Raw genomic sequence first — 16,116 nt, 5'->3', positions numbered from 1 at the left:
TGCTACTGAAGCAGATTGTTAGGTTTGTATCTGCTGTTCACTTACTCTGCACAGATGTTAACCTGCCTGTAATGACAATATAAAACAGTGAAGAACCATGTTTCCAAGCCATCGTGTTACAGATTAGAGGAGGACAGGGAATGATTGAAGTGTGGAAGATTTTTTTAACTTCTGAATCACCACTTTCACCACTAGCTTTTGAAGGAAGAGCTCTAATTCAGAGACATCTTAGCTCATTTCTGTATTCTAGTTCTGCTGTTACTTGGTGGTAAAAGGGACACTTGGTTCTGAAGAAGGATATAATAGGCGGCACATGAACTATATACACAGATGGGGCCTCAAGTTTAATGGCAAAAATTCTCTGTACGGATGTCTCTGAGAACAGAACTGGTTTCAAAATGTGTAGACCTGTGAAGAACGGGGTATAAATACCCAGACAGATGTCAGGGTATGCGTTTACAATCCAGTTCAGAGCCAGGGGACAAAGCATAGATTCTTCAGACTTGCAAGGAAAAATAATCTGCATAGTAAAAATACTATAAAGATTTTGGGTTATTTTATCTCCCTTACTTTTATTATAGATACGAGTGAAGAACTGTCGTGACTGATAGGATTTCTATTTCTGGGGTTTGCAGGGGGTTGAAAACCCTCTTCTTCAGGCAAATCGGATTGCAAATTACATCTAAGCCCTGGTACATTTAATAATATACAGAGTTAAAAAAAGATCTTCTCCTGTATACTCTGTGTCTTGTTCTGCTCTTTTAGCACTTCAGTACCTCATGGTTTCAGGTCTGCGCTTTTAGACCTGTTTCACACCCCCAGTTTCTAAACCCTATGTCATTCTTCTTGACAATTTAAAAATTAAATATATTTATACAGCAAAAAGATATCTATGGTTTAACATTTTAATAATGCTGTAGTCAGATTTTATTAGTGCTTCTCTGTTACATTTTGTATGAGATAGGAGAGAGTAATGAAGAGAATATCATTCTGGGGTTTTAGGCTTATGGGCTTAATGTATTATGCTACAACAAAATGTATTACCTAAAGGTCCCTTTCTCACAAAGGCAAATGAGAGCACCATAGATATGACAACATAAAGCAGCAGTCAAGCCAGTGATAACATTCTGTAATTGCAGAAACATTTTTTTATAAAAATGTAATTTATAAAAAAAAAGTTTGAAATAAAGAGCTTTAGGACTCCTAATCTTGGCTGTATGCATATTACACAGCTTGTAAGAACAGAAATGACAAACCAAACAGAACCAAACCTATTATCCCGCACGATGCAACGTGACCCCCGAACCCGCAGCAGGTCGCTTGGCCATCTGGACAGTGTGTGTGACGGGATGCAAGAAATCACCCGTTCAGCTGGGTACGAACGGTTGGAAGGAATCCCTTCCAGGCGTCCTCACAACTGTTAGGGGGTTTCAAACACCCTCGCAGCTGAGAGCAAAAACCTTGTAAAGATGCTCTTGGTTTCTTCCCATAGTTTTTAAGTAGGCATGAAGGTAACTTCCAGAGAAAACTGGACAGACATTACGTAGCCGGGAAGCAAATCAACAATAAACGTACGGGGGAGCTCTCCTTTTGCTCTCATTCCAAATTATCGTGAACTTTATTAAGCCAAAGTACCTCCTGAAACCTCAATTGTACTAAACACTCCTCTCAGGAACGCTGGTAACTCCAAAAAGCGACATGCTCTTCCCGAAACCTCAATTGTACTAAACACTCCTCTCAGCAGTGCTGGTACCTCCAAAAAGCGACATGCTCCTCCAGACACCTAACCTGCAGGCAAAATAATGTGCGTTCCCCTCGGGGGGCGCCTGCCCGCCTCGGAGCGGCCCTCCGGGCCCCGAGAAGCCGGCGGCTCCCTCAGGAAGGGGCCGGGGCCGTGTGGGGCCGGGCTACCCGGCTGAGGCGGGCACAGGCCGGCTGAGGGAACCCGGGGGGGGGGGGGGGGGAGGCAAACGGGCGAGGAATCAGGACGCTCTCCCCCCGAGATGAGGCAAAAGAGCCCCTCGCCAGGCCAGCTGCGGCCCCGCTGCTTTCAAACCCGCCGGCGGACCCGTCAGAGCCCGTTATACCGCGGCTCCCCGGCATCGCTCCTACCGAAGCCCGCCGGGAACCGAGCGGGGCTCCACCGCCCTGAGGCGCTGAGGGGACGGCCGGAGGGCGGAGGAGCCTGGCCCCGCCCCTCAGCCGCCTCGCCCCGCCCACCTCCCCTCAGCCGCCCCACCGTCGCGCGGTGGGGGGGACGACGCCAGGGCGCGGTGCGCGCGCCAGAGCGGGGCGTGAGGGGAGAGGGAGAAGGGGGAAGGAAGGGAGGGGGGGCGCCCGCGCGCATTACCCGGCATGCAGCGGGCGGCGGGCTCGCAACCAAGATGGCGGCGCCTCTGGAGGAGTACGAGAAAGAAGCGGGTTGCGTCCCCATCCTGCACCCGGAGGTGAGGGTTAACTCGCCGGGCGGCGGCGGTGGCGGTGGTGGGGCGCGGTCAAGACGGTGCCCTGCCGGGGGAGGGCGGGGTGGTGGGTGTGTGTGTGAGTGTGTGTGGAGGAGAGCGAGCGGGCGGGGTGCGCGGAGGGCGGGAGGTGCGCCGCCGCCCCCCCGCTGCCGGCCTGGGTGTGCGAGGCGGCGGCGGCGGCGAGGAGGAGGGCAGGGGCCTCGGGTGGCCTTCCCGTGTCCTTCTTCCCGGTGGTGGTGGTGGTCCCGCCCGGCACCGGGTCGGGGGCTGAGGCAGGCGGGGGGGGGGGCGGCTGCGGCCCGGCAGCCCCAGGGGGTGGAAGCGGTTCGGGAGGAGGAGGAGGAGGAAGAATAAATGTTTTCCTCTTGCGTTTTGGTGGTGCTGGCCCGCAGGTCGGGCCTGGTCCGATCGCCTGGGTGGCGTGGGGTTTTATTTTGGAAGGGAGAAGGTCCGTGTGTCCCGCGGGGTGGGCCGGGCGGTGGGAGGAGTGTTTACAGGTAACACGTAGAGGTCGATCGGTGTCGTATTTTTACTTTTCTGGTGTGCCACCCGCCTCCGTCAACAGCATGCGTGCGTTCTCGAGGACTAGTGTGATTGTTTTGAAATGTATTTTAAAGCAGTTTAGAAAACCTTTTACATGCGGACTTGTCACCTGATACATGAAGGGTTGTGAGAATTGATTTTGCAGCCTACGAAAAAGACTAGTGCATATGCCAGGCTCCAGTTTTTGCTAAACAGATGGCACTCTTTTTCCTTAAACAACATCTTAAAGACACTTTTAGTCTTCTTGGTGACTGAAGAGGCTCTATAGGCCTCTATATGAGATTGTGTATGCTACCCACTCTTCTCCACCTCTCCAAACTGTGCTCACTTATGACTTTAAAATAGACCTGTCTTTTCTGAAGGTTAAGTAGTGAAGCAATGCACCCCATACAAGTGTCTTGATTTTTTTGTTTTGTTATTGTTTTTCTAAGTGATGTGCAAAGACTGATGCTACATGTTAATTCAGACTAACTGGAGAAGTACCCTCATTTGCAGTGTCTGATGTTTTTTCAGAAGTGACAGAAGTTTTCAGTAACGATCCAGACTGTTGGATGTTGATGTTCTTTGAAAGAAAATGTTCTTAACTTGTGGAAACTTTAGATGGGCAGTCTAAAACTATAAAGCGGAATAAAAAGCATCTACAGGCTGTTAGAAAACCATTGTGTTTTAAAGATTGAAAATTAGTATTTGTTAAATCAACTTTGGGTAATTACTATATAGTGAACAAAAATATCTTAATTTAAATTGGTGATTTTCACTAGTTAAGCAATCTGGTAGAATTTTATACTGGTCCTTTGGTGTATGAAGTTGAGCATGTGTACAAAAGGAAGGAAGTTAATTTGTGTGCTGTAACACCAACCTGAATCTTTTCATATGCAATAAATATCACTTGTCTAACTAGTCTTGAGGGTATGTTATTTGATTTCTCTGAAAATGCTGAGTATCTGACTATGTCTTATTCACAGGGTAGTATTTACATGGATTTCAGTGGGTGTTCCCTTAGTCCATAAAATCCCTTTGTGCAGACAAGCTTTAAAAGAGAAGGATGTCTTTAATGTTGGTGGTGAGACTGGCAGTTTAAAAGAGCATTTCTGGAGTGTCTGTTAAAAGCTTGAGGATTCCGTACTGTAGCAGAGCTGTCTGTATTGTCACAGACCTGCCCACTGAACAATGTAGTGCATCTGTGTTCAGTAATTTTTGAAGGTCAGGGGCCTTAATACTTGGTGATTTCCACTTTTTAAGAAAATAGCACCATGTCCTTATGTAAATAGTGATGTTGGAGCATATAATCAGTTCTTACATTTGTATACATATGAAACTGATGCTTTTTATAGGACTGTCAAAATCTTTCCCAGTTTATGTTTCATGCTACTGTTATCTGTCATGCATCTTTTTTAGATATTTTTTTCTGTGCCTTTTTTTTAAAAAAATGAGACTTTTGCTTCTTGCTGGGTTTTGGTGGTTTTTTTTTGACTAATTTGGATTACTTTCAAATTTTTTTGAGGGGCTTTTTGGAAGGGGAGTGTTTGTTTTTATATGGGCTCTATGGCTTTGCATTTTGCCATGAGATATTATGAACACAGTATTAAAGTTGTAGGAAAGATGGTCTTGGGAATAGCGAAAAATTGGTTAAATACTGGAGTGCTGGAAGATCTATTCATTTGTGAAAGGCTCAACTTAAAGTGATTCATGTAATTTTGGTAAGAAGAGGTAGAAACACTGCTGAAAATGTGAATGCTCTAGGAAATTGATGATGGGACTGCTTTTGGTGGGTTTTGTGTGGTATCTTGCTGTCTGAGTTCATGAGCCTCCCTCCCTCCCATGTGAAAGCAAGCCAAACATATAATTGATTCTTGTTTCAAAGGATATTTATTCTTCTTAACACAAGTTCAGTTTAGTATAACAGTGTAGAACCCACCGTTTTCTACTAGGATTGTTGTAAGATCACTAGTGGAACAGCAAAGCATATAAATATCATTTTAGTGGTGAAGTACATCAAATAACATCAATTGCTCATGTAATACTCATAGAATTATCTTATAGTATATGATAAATGGATGAAGAACTGCTGGCTAACTGATATACCTTGGGAATAGCTGCTAGAGAGAATTATTCCTGAATGTCATTGTTCCTGAAAGTCTTAAGAGCAGTTAATCTACTAGACTTGAGACTTTTTTCATGAATGATTTGGAAGTAGTAACAAAATTGTCATTAATAAAACTTGCAGATGAACAAGATGGATAGGTACTCAGCAGGGAGGACAGAACAACTGTACAAAACCATCCAGAATTCATGTGAAATTATGCTAGTAAAACAAAGTGCACCTTAGTGCAGCCATATTCGAAGTAATGCATTGATGATAAGGAACATAGGCATGGGATTGTATCCTGAAATTTATTGACTGGTAGGATATGAATATGAACAAGCAGAAGCTCCCAATATAATGGTTTGATAAAAAAAAAAATTAATATATTCCTTGATTTTTTTTTTTTTTAAAGGTGGCTTACTGATTAGGAACAAGGAGATGATTTTTGGCTGAGCATGTGGTAATACTACTGATGAAATTTTGTCTTTAAAAGTCATTGTTAAACAATGAAGACTGGAAAAGAGTTAAGAATTATTTTAATAATGCCTTACAGTGAAAAGCTGGAAATAACGCTGTTCACATTACCAGAAATAGTGAGAAGTGCCTTTTTTTCCCCATGTAAATACTTTCTTACTGAGATGCGGTGCTTCAGTTATGATTCAGTTCATACTTAACAAGATACAGTGGCTGGAAAGTGAAGCTGAATGGGATCAAATTGAAAGGTACAAGTGGTAAATGGTGAGGGTGAGTAATCATTGTAACAAAGGAAGGAGGGCAATGGTGGATTATCCAGCTCTTGATGTCTTCAGCTTGAGTTTGGATGTCTTTCTAGAGAGCAAATGCAAGCTTTTGAATTCTGCGCATGGATAACTGGGTGGCGTTTCACACTGGTGAATACAGAGGAAAGTAGACTGTGTTGGTGTGACTCTGATTCTGTGAGTGATATACCACCTCTTTCATATACATGAATTTTTCAGCGGGATTGTGAATTGCATGGATGACCAAAGAAAGGGAGTTCTGTGGGTGTAGATCTCGGAGTGGATGTGGCGTTGGCTGCCCTACAGTGTGTGGTATGGTAGCTCCATTATAAGAGATGCAGAGCACCCTGGGATGGCACAGTAACACTGGGCTGAGTAGTCCCTGCTTGTTTATTTCCTTCTTGCAACCTTCAGGTTTCTGGTGACAGTTACAATGGCAAGCTCTGCTTCCATTTGTACAGTGTAACCCTAGTGTGGGAATGCTACTCATACTGTTTGTACTTGTTATCCTCTGACTAAATGATTTTAATAGGCCTTCTGGCTTTAAATTCCTTGGATCTTCTAAACAAGAACAACTTCCTGGCTCTTCTGTGGTAGGTGGTGGTAGGCTTGGATATTTATTCTGAAATCCACGAACGGAAGGGGAGGGAAGCTGTAAGAAATGGATTTTGTTTGTATTGCTCCTTTTTGTTTGGAAAATATTCTTGGTGTGTGGCCTAATATGGCCTGAACTGCTGAAGGTATTTCAGCTCTTCAGGGCTGCATCTCTTCCTAAATTGTAAGAACTATTACTGGGGAGGAAGATCTGTTTCGTTACTGCCATGTAGTGCGTTCACCAGTGTCATTAGGTTTTGGGGGATATGTTTGAGAGAGATGGAAGTTATTGGTTATTGCAGATCTCTTTTGGTATTAGAAAAGTCTCGGCTGCGAAAGATGGGGTGTCTTTATTTTTGGCTTACTCTGAAGTCAGAAAAATCTTCCTGCAAAGTTGGAAGAAAATTTTAGAGAGTTACAGGCTCTGGCAGGAATTATCCCAGCTGGAAGCCTTCATTTTTATCTTTATTTCTTTCCCTGTGGTTCAATTTGTAACTACCTGGGAAGTTAGAAGCACAATATCTCCTTGTATTCCTTGGTGGCGGTATGAAGAAAATAGGTAAACTTATCGTAGATAGCTTTGACTCTAATTTCTTCTTTTTAAAGTATCAGTGAAAGGCCTGATTTTACAGTCTGACTCTATTCCCTGTGGGATTCTGTTGATATTGTTGGGGTTGTATTGGCATGCAGATTGTTCTTAATTGTCCTGTAAAGGTATAGGACTTACTCTGTAGTTTAGTTGGGATCACTCCAGGGGCTAAGCTTATATTTGTGAGCTCATTCAAAGATCAGTTATTGTTTACTGTATTACTTAAAAAGGAGGACGGAACCATGAAGTCTCAGACAAATTAGCATGCTTGATATTGAAGGTTTGAGTCTTGCTTCATGTATCATGGTTAGCTTCATAGTTTGAAGCCAGAGGGGACTGCAGATCTAATCCAACGTTCTAATGCAGGCGTTGAGGGTTTTTTAATGAACTAGCTCTTTTTATAGCCAGGATACTACTTGTAAAAAAGAAAATAAAGTCCTACAGTAACAGATAATGTTGTATAGCTGGGAAAGTTGCCCCCAAATTTAAATAGTCTGTTTAAGACTTAAACCTGTTTCTAGTCTGAATTTAATTTGTTTCTGTTCATTACATCTTGAGAGAGACCTATCCAAATACCCATCTGTTTGGCATTTATTTGATATGCTGGTGATTATCAGATCCCTACACTGGTGTTATGGTCTGCAGTCTTACTGACCCTTTTGAGTCTCTCATTAAGATGTGTTCTTTCATTCTTTCAGTGTTTTCATGCCATTGCTCTGCGTGCAATAGCTGTTGTAGTAGTGAACATGAGAACAGAGCACTATTCTAGTAGTCACACCAGGGCCAGTTGGGGTAGTAAAGCAACTTCCACGTTCTTACTTGGCATTCCCTATTGTACTGGTCTTGTTGGGAACTGTATCTCACTGGAAGCTTGTGCCCAGGTGCCTACCCACCTCCAAGTCTTTTCAGTGCTTTCTGGATAGTTGCCAGGATGGGTCTTCATTTTAGATATGACTTTGTTTTGCTGGGATTTAAAAAACCTTATTCTGGCCTGTCCCAACCTTCCCAAGTAATATAAGCTACACTGTATCAGAAATGGAGTATTATTTATCCCTCTTTCTCCCCCCACTATATAACTTCCCTCAACTTACAACTTACTGTTGTTTACTCCTAGGTTGCAGACAACCATGAAACAGGGTGGGGTCAAAATACAAGCTCTGTAGGATGCTTAGTGTCCTCAGTAGTATTTTCATATTAACACTCCCCTGAGGTTTTAAAAATGTGAACTACTGAAAAGAGCAAGAGCCTTTTTTTGGCCAGCCTAGTCCTTAATTAGGACAGTATGTATAATAGTCATAAAATGAATCATAAGAATAAAGCTTGTTCATCTCTAGTTTTTAATGTGTGCAAGACAGACCACATTAACTTTCTTTATATTCTAATTTCTTAATGAAAATATCAGACAATACTAAATCATCAAACACTTTGGACATTAACTGTGTTTGACCATTACTTCTTTATCGACTGGGTTTATTTTTCTGTGAAGCCATGGTACTAAGCATTGCTAGTCTTTGCTTTTTTGTTAATTCTATATCAAGCCTAGAAAAGCCAGCAATAACTTAAAATGGTAAACAGTATTTACATCTTTTGATCTATATGGTTGACCTAAACAACCTGTACTTTAAAGAAGTTTCATTAAACTTGTTGTTATATTAGAAAGCATTTTATCATGGCAACAGGATGTGATTCAAATTTTCTGGCTTTTTCCTTCCCTGTTTTGGTTCTGTGCTTATTGAACATCTTCAGATTTTGTGGGTTTGTGTTTTTATTGACAGTTCTATCATTCTTACTTTGTAATCTTGACAACTTTTGTCTATTTCTTGTGTTGTTAGGATGCTGCTTGCCCTTCTATGGATAGGGATGTCTTGTATCGTTTTGCTTGCCTTTCAATCTTCCATATTTTTCTGATTTGTCACGCTCGTTGTCAATGCTTCTCTTGCCATTTTTACAAGATTTTTTTTTTTTTACAGTTGTTCTCACTTCCCTTGTAAACTATACGGTTTTTCACCACTCTGGACTTTTCTCAGTGGTAACTTTGTGGCTTCTCGGGCATCTAGTAAAACACTTAAAAATAGATTTCAACTACTTACAGTTTTTATTCTACATATTTTCTTCTGATTTGGACAGTAACTGATTTTTAACTTTCTGGAACAGGCCCTCTTAAAGCATCAGTGATAAATGTCTGATTTGACCTAAATTTGTGTTGACTCAGTTTGCCTTTACTTGTTAAGCACAGACTTTATTTCTCTCAGATTTCACAGAACTTTAGTCTTTGAACACCACTTGTTTCACTGTGTTTACTTGTTTGCTCAGGAAAGTAATGAGACATTATAAATGTGGAAGAGGGTTACGCTTTAACTTTGCAGAATCCAGTTCATGGAATTAGAGGAAAATGTTTGTTTGCTGTTTGCTTGAAAAGTTGGTAGTATTGTCATTGATACTGACATGTTTAGATGGGAGCAGCCTCAGTAATTGGTATTCCGGCATGCATACTGTTCTCTGCTGCTTTTCAAAGACAATAGGAGATAAAGATTTGACTTTTGTAGCATCCCTGAAGTTGAGAGAAACACTGAGCTCTGTTACAAATGAGACTGTAGAACAAAGTTGAAAGCTTTTTCTGAAGTCAGAGGGAGTCTGAATTGAACCCTCAGGCCTGTCATGCCCAGTATATGGTGTAACATTAGACTACAATTTGTCTTGTGCAATTTTGAAATCTAGTAATTTCTTCCTACGCTTGTAGGATGCCCTGAGGTCCTTAGAAGTGTTTCCTTGATTGTCTCTGTGAGGGGGGAGGTACCAAAAATGGAGGGTAGTGGGAATGCTGTGGTCAGAGCTTGGAAGGCTGCTCAAGACCAGGGGAAGATGAAGAGGACTCAATAGTGATGGAGCACAGTAGCAAGAGAAGGGAGGACATCAAAGTGTGCTTTGTATTTGTATTTGCACTTGTATTGCTGGCTTTGAAGGATGTGGTTTTGCAACTGAGTTTAAGTGCGTTTTAAGCTTAAGTTTAAGCTTGTTCTGGTGGAACCCAGACACAGTCCCTTACCCTCCCAGGGGTTAGCTCTTGCAATTGAGTGGCAAGTAGGTGAATTGGGATACTTCTTTCTGAGTGTGTGACCTGATCTAACTGAAAACATTACTGCTCTGTTGTGAGAACTGGTAAGAGGTAGTGGTGAATGTGAAGCCAGGACTTTTAGTGCAGCCATGCCTTCTGATGGCAGGGCAATTTTAGCTTGAGTAAGTTGATTGTGAAACCTACCTTTAAACACTTCCAGCTGCACGCATCTGCCAGTGATGCTTGGTCCCAGGATGAGCCAGTTCAGGGAAGTAAATCAGTAGAAAATTCGTCTCCCACAAAAATAATTGTGACTATTGTGAATAACTTTATGCCAGTTCACTAAACCTACTCATTGTAGGATCAATTGTACTACAGTACTGACAGAAGGTAGAGAGTGAGCTAGTGTGACCACTCTGGAAGGTTAGGAGTTGGATAGAGTGTGACTCCTCTTAACTGTCAGACCACAGATTTACTAAGCTGTCTCTCATATGCCGCAGAAAATTGACTTTTGGCATGACTAGAAGCATGTTTCATGCATTTCCTCGTTGTGGTAGATGAACCAGCCTGTGTTTATCATAAGTGGGAATGAGTTTGCTTAGTTGACTATTGATTTGAAGCTCTGTTTGCTGGTTCAAGATTGTGGTGGGAATGGTGAATTGAAGTTTTCCACAAGGACTGAGCGCAACTTGTACTAACTTTTTTTTCGGTATGTGCCAAGGAGAAAAGAGGGTCCATAGCTAGACTGACTGCTAATTCTGCCATGTGCACTTGCCAGTGCTCCAATTCTTGATTTAATTTTTTCACTGTTCCTCAGAGACGAGTTAGCTATAAACTCACTAAGCAGCATAATTTACATTTGAGTGTGGCTTTGGCAAATACTTGCTGAATAAAGCAGAACCTTCAGTATGCTTTTTTTTTTTTTTTTTAATATGTGATGTTACCAGGCTTAAAAATTGAATGAAGAATCTTGATCTTTGAAAAAGAATTTTCAGACTATCCTTTTCTGGGAATTTTAAAAAAAGAGTAGTAGTTTTTTCTCCATGTAGTTGAGGATCAGGATTGAGCTAGATACATACTTAGGTGCATTTTTGATGTTTAGCACTTTAAAAGAGTGAAATGCGTAACTGGTTTTAAGTTACTCTCATGATGACTGACTACTAATGCTAGTTCTCAGGGATTTTTTTTTTTTGTGTTGGGAGGTCTGGAAGCTCATATACTCAGAGACCTAGACCAGTTTAAATCACTTGGGGGAAAAAATAGTTTTATTTCTGTTGAAATGAGAGATTTTGGCTGAGAACACAATGCAACACTCCTTGAAAAGAAAGCCAAAAAAGATGTATGTATACGTTAATGTAAGTTGCTGACTAAACCAAAACTTTAAAGTAAGCTCTAAACCATAGTATTTTAAGCTTTTAAATTTTTTAACCTTTACAAATGCTAGTAAACACAGCTGTTTTAAATAACACTTGCTAGCGATGCTATGTGTGCAAATACAAGGCCTTCTAAAAAGCTGCCTTGTGAAGCTATTACTTCCTAAAGCATAACACTGTTCAATTTAGGAGCATCTGTAAGTAAATGACTAGAAAGCAGTCAATTGGTTATGGACACTTGCTTTGAAGAAACAAAACTTGCTCCTTACCAGCTGTGCCCTAAATCACATGATGTTTGACCTCTGCATAGAGTGGTTGGATTAAAGGCTCTAGTTGAGCATCTCTAACTTGTTGTTACGTAAAAAATCAGATCTACATTGGAGAGTATACGGGATTATTCTCTGTGTGTGATGGCTGACTTGCTTGTGGGTGGAACTCTATATCAGCAAAAGGACTACTTTATTGTGTTTGAGATGAGGCTTTTCTCAATCTGTTTCGCTACATTGTCAACTTAAACTGTAACTTCCTTTAAAAAAACACAATAGAGTATTAGGTATGGGGTTTTTTTCTCATTGTGTGTGCATTCTATCATTAGCTTCTCCAAGGGTTTTCATAAATGCATCTTTTCTATTGGTGTGTCAAGAAACTGCAAATAGGCCAAAAATTTAGGAGGGAAACCAAACAAACTTCAGAGGATGCTGTCAAATATGAAAAGTAATGGAAACTAGTGACAGGATTGGCATTGAGTGGAAGGGTTTTTTTGTCATGTCATAATCATTTTGTGTAATTTAATGCCATAGTAGGGGTCAGGGAGAATCCCGGCATAAATTGTAAGGGTCCAAGTAAGGCGAGGCTGATAGTATATATTTGCAAGCCAAGCACTGAACTGGTTTTTTTTATATGTAATATGACCAGCTAAGTTTGGGGGGGCTGGAAGTGGGTATTGCACATGGTTTTTTTTGTGAAGAATGTAATCTGGTTTCAGTGGAAGTTTTCTAGCATTTGTTAGTTAAACTGAAGGTGTATATCCATCATCCTGGTTCAGACAATCTAACAGCTCGTAGGCTGCTGAAGGCTCTGGCTCCTCAAACTGATGAACCTATCCAGCCCTGCAGAATTCTTTTTTTTTTTTTTCTTTTTTTTCTGTCTGGGACTTCATGTGAATATGAGAAGGATCAGACTGCTCCTACTTGATGACAGTCAACAGTTAGTCATATTAGCTGTTACTTGTTTCCCCCTAAATTTTGCTGCTGTTTCTAGAGAAGAAAAAAGCTGTTGCTCTTATGACTTTTGTAAAGAATTAAATGCAATTCTTTCTGAAGTGAAGACATGATCACTTTAGCCTCTGTTTCTGTGACTTTCTGTGTTGCAGAATTAGGTGAAGGAGTAGGGACAGGAAAGTTACTATAAACTTTAAAAGAGGAACTTGCATTAAAAATGTTAAATACTGCTGGTATTTATTTTAGGAATGCAATAAGTTGATTTGCTTGTACTTATTTTGTGAACTTTTTTCTATTAATGCTAGTGCATGAGTGGCTAGTTTTTATGTGTATATAAACTAATGTGGGTGTTTCTAATATGCAAACTACTATAAATAAATTTGTCTGTATAGATTCTTGCACTTTTAAAAAAGTAGGAGGAAAACTGGGAAAGCTTACTAAAAAGCACCATATTCTAACAAATGAAGAAGAGAGAAATTGAACACAAATACAGGGGAAGGAATTCTTTAATATTAACCTCCAATGGTCCCTGTTAAATATAGCACACATACGTGAGGATTGTTTTATTATTTAGCTTCCCTTAAATAGTTGCAGTCACTTCCAATTTTATCATGATTCTTTCAACTGCAGCCAGATATGGAAATAGTATAGTCATCAATAAAAGAAGAGTATTATGATTTCTTCTGTTTTCATTAAGAGACAAAGGCAATAGTATGCAATATTTTATGGAAGGTAATGCTTTTATTTCTACATTTTTATTTTAGAACTTGTTAGTATTTTCTCATTAAGTGTCAATTATCTTGGTCACCATTCAGAATTTGAGTGTCTGACTTTCATCATGGTATTGTTTCCTTGCAGCAATATTGCATAACGTTAAAGGAAAAGCAGTCCTAGCCATCTGTTAATGCCTACCAGAGCCATGTGTAGCAGCTGTAAGCAGCAGTATTTTCCTCCCTTCCTTATGTCCAAGCAGGCATATTGACCTACTCATATCCTCCTGCTATATATAATTGCGAATTATGAAATTGCTATCTCGGAAGAATTCAGTCTTGGTCATCTTACTCTTTCATGCATAACTTCTTAATTTTTTTTTTCCATTAATACTGTTCTCAGAAATCTTAAGCTTATTTCATTTTGGCTTTTTTATTGGAAAAGATTAAAAGATTTGAGTACTGAGGGGAAATGAGCATAACTTGTGCATTTGGTTATGAGAACTGATTGGGAATGCTGGTATTGTTAGTGCTCAATCTTGGGAGCTGTGCTTGCTTTTTTCCCCTCTTCTCTGTACTTCTTCCTTTTTCCTTTGGAGTTATTTTTCATATTTTGCTTTATCTTCCATTTCCCTGTCTCATTGGTCCTGTTTTCCAGAGGAGGTTCCCTTTTCTCCTCTACTGTGTTGTTTCTTTTTTCCAAAACACTTTTTTTTTTTTAGCCTTATTCTCACACTTGTGAGTTTTTTCCTATGCTGCATTACTTGTGCATCTGTGCAAGCAATCTGCATGTTTTGTGACTAATGAGTAATGACGAACTAGTCACAGATGCATATGAGTGATTAGGGCACTGTCAAAGGGTAGTCACTGAAGTGGGAAGCTCATCTAGAAAGAGTTACTACCCCTGGCAGTAATTGGGGAACCAAATTTGATTTAGAAAAAACCAGTAAAATCCATCTCTCTTGCAACCTTTTAAGCCAACCAACTCTACCAGTTTCTAGAAGTAGCATAATTTTCTTCATTCTGTCAGCCTAACTTTCTTGAATATTTAAAAGCTGGAGTGTGTTGTTCCATGATTACTTAGTCAAATTAACAATTGGCAGCTGCCAAAATGTTCCTGCTACCTTCTCTTTACCTGCTATTCCATCTACCAGTGGCTCTGGAGCCTGTCTTTTCACAGGAGAAACAGATTCAACTTGCTGTCCTAGTAAAAGAATCAGGTTTTTCTGTTTCTTGTTTAATTTTTTCCCCCCCTCTGCTGAATTCAGTGGGCTCACTGTGACCACAGCTCTGAGTACCAAAGCTAGCTTGAGTTAGAGAGCAGGAGCATGGAGCCAAGAGCAGTGGGGGAGAGTGGGCAGGGAAATGACCTTTCTCTTTTAGCAATGGTAAACTGCTAATTTGGCTCAAGTCATGCTTGGAAATGGCTCCTTGAAATGTGATGAGGTAGAGGTTTAGTGTTTGCAACCTGCTTATTGTAAATCAGTGAAATCAGGCCTCTGCTCTACTACCTTCTATTTAGTTTTCCTGACTTTCAGCTGGGGAGGAACCATTGTCAGTAGAGATCAAAATATCAAAAAATAAATGTGTTAGGATTTCAGTTACTTTTTCATCTTTGAATTAGCTATTAGTGATTTTCAACAGTGGATCATCATTGTAAAATTAAATTTTCCTGGAATAAATATTTTCATCATAAAAGGAAAAATATTTTTAACACTTAGGAATGTTGTTGAAGCCATTTGTGAATGTGGTACATGTTCTAGGCTCAAAAAGTTATGTTGTTGCTTTATTGTCAATCAGTTGTATGTTTAAAAAAATCATAGTAGTTTCAAGAATTTTAACTATTTTCCTACAGTTTGTGTGAGGGTATGTGAATTTAGGGGAGATGGATTCTTTCCTATTTTAGGTGAGAACTTAAAAGCCAAAAGGTGACAGTGAAACCTGGTAATACACAAAGTTCTGTGAAAGGCATGATGTAAACATGATAAATCATTATTTTTCACTTTTTTTTATGCTTATTCCTGTTCCCTTAATAGTGGTGGGCAAGTAATCTAGATCACTATAGGATTTTTAAGCAGAGCTTTCTCTTCTGTCCAACAGGTTGGAGGAAGTAATCTGTATTTTGTGTGTTTTAATCTTCTGTTAAACTCCAAAAATAGATGCTGCCTGAATATCATCGTGGGATTTCTTTCTAGCTTAGCTGCTGATGCAGAATGACTACCATTGGGCAAACCACCCCTGATTAACACCAGTGTAGTTGGTCCTCCCGGGGCTGAGCAGGACGTGTGATCCCAGAGCGCAGGCAGCTTTGTTCAGGTAGTTTGTGCTGCTGACTTGGAGCCATGCCTGCACATATTATGGCAGCATTTGATGGTTGTGGCTGTGTTGAAACCATTATATTTGGTAGCAATGCTTATATAGAGAAATTGAGTTTAATATCCACAGCTTTTTAAATAGCAGTCTTTTAAATTGCTATGCTAAACATTTAAAAATATAAAACTTGCCAAAGAAGGTGGTGGAAAGGTTAAGAGTTTGCTAGTTCTTAAGCTTTGGCATGGTTTTGTTTAAAGCCACGTCTTTTACATAGCTTATAATGGGTGAGTTATATGCAAGCATGCATCGGCTCATGAGGAGTTTTGGTGTCTATACAAGTTTTATTAAGTGACTGGCTTAAAATCCTTGCAGATTTAGGCTTGGCTTTTTCACTTTTAAAGGTTGGGTTG

The 16,116-nt window shown here is 40.3% G+C and overlaps 1 protein-coding gene across 1 annotated transcript in view; it reads left to right on the top strand.

The window, feature by feature from the left end:
- Positions 1-2,284: 2,284 nt before the first annotated feature.
- The window catches only part of ZDHHC17 (zDHHC palmitoyltransferase 17), an 83,407-nt gene continuing 69,575 nt past the window's right edge, over positions 2,285-16,116 (top strand). The window contains exon 1 of the mRNA XM_075058179.1: positions 2,285-2,447. Within this exon, the coding sequence (XP_074914280.1) occupies positions 2,385-2,447 (63 nt within the window). The 5' untranslated portion in view covers positions 2,285-2,384. The remainder of the gene's footprint in view (positions 2,448-16,116) is intronic.

This window comes from Buteo buteo, chromosome 26 (genome assembly GCF_964188355.1).
Source record: "Buteo buteo chromosome 26, bButBut1.hap1.1, whole genome shotgun sequence".
Lineage (NCBI taxonomy): Eukaryota > Metazoa > Chordata > Aves > Accipitriformes > Accipitridae > Buteo > Buteo buteo.
This window is presented reverse-complemented; position numbering and strand designations above follow the sequence as displayed.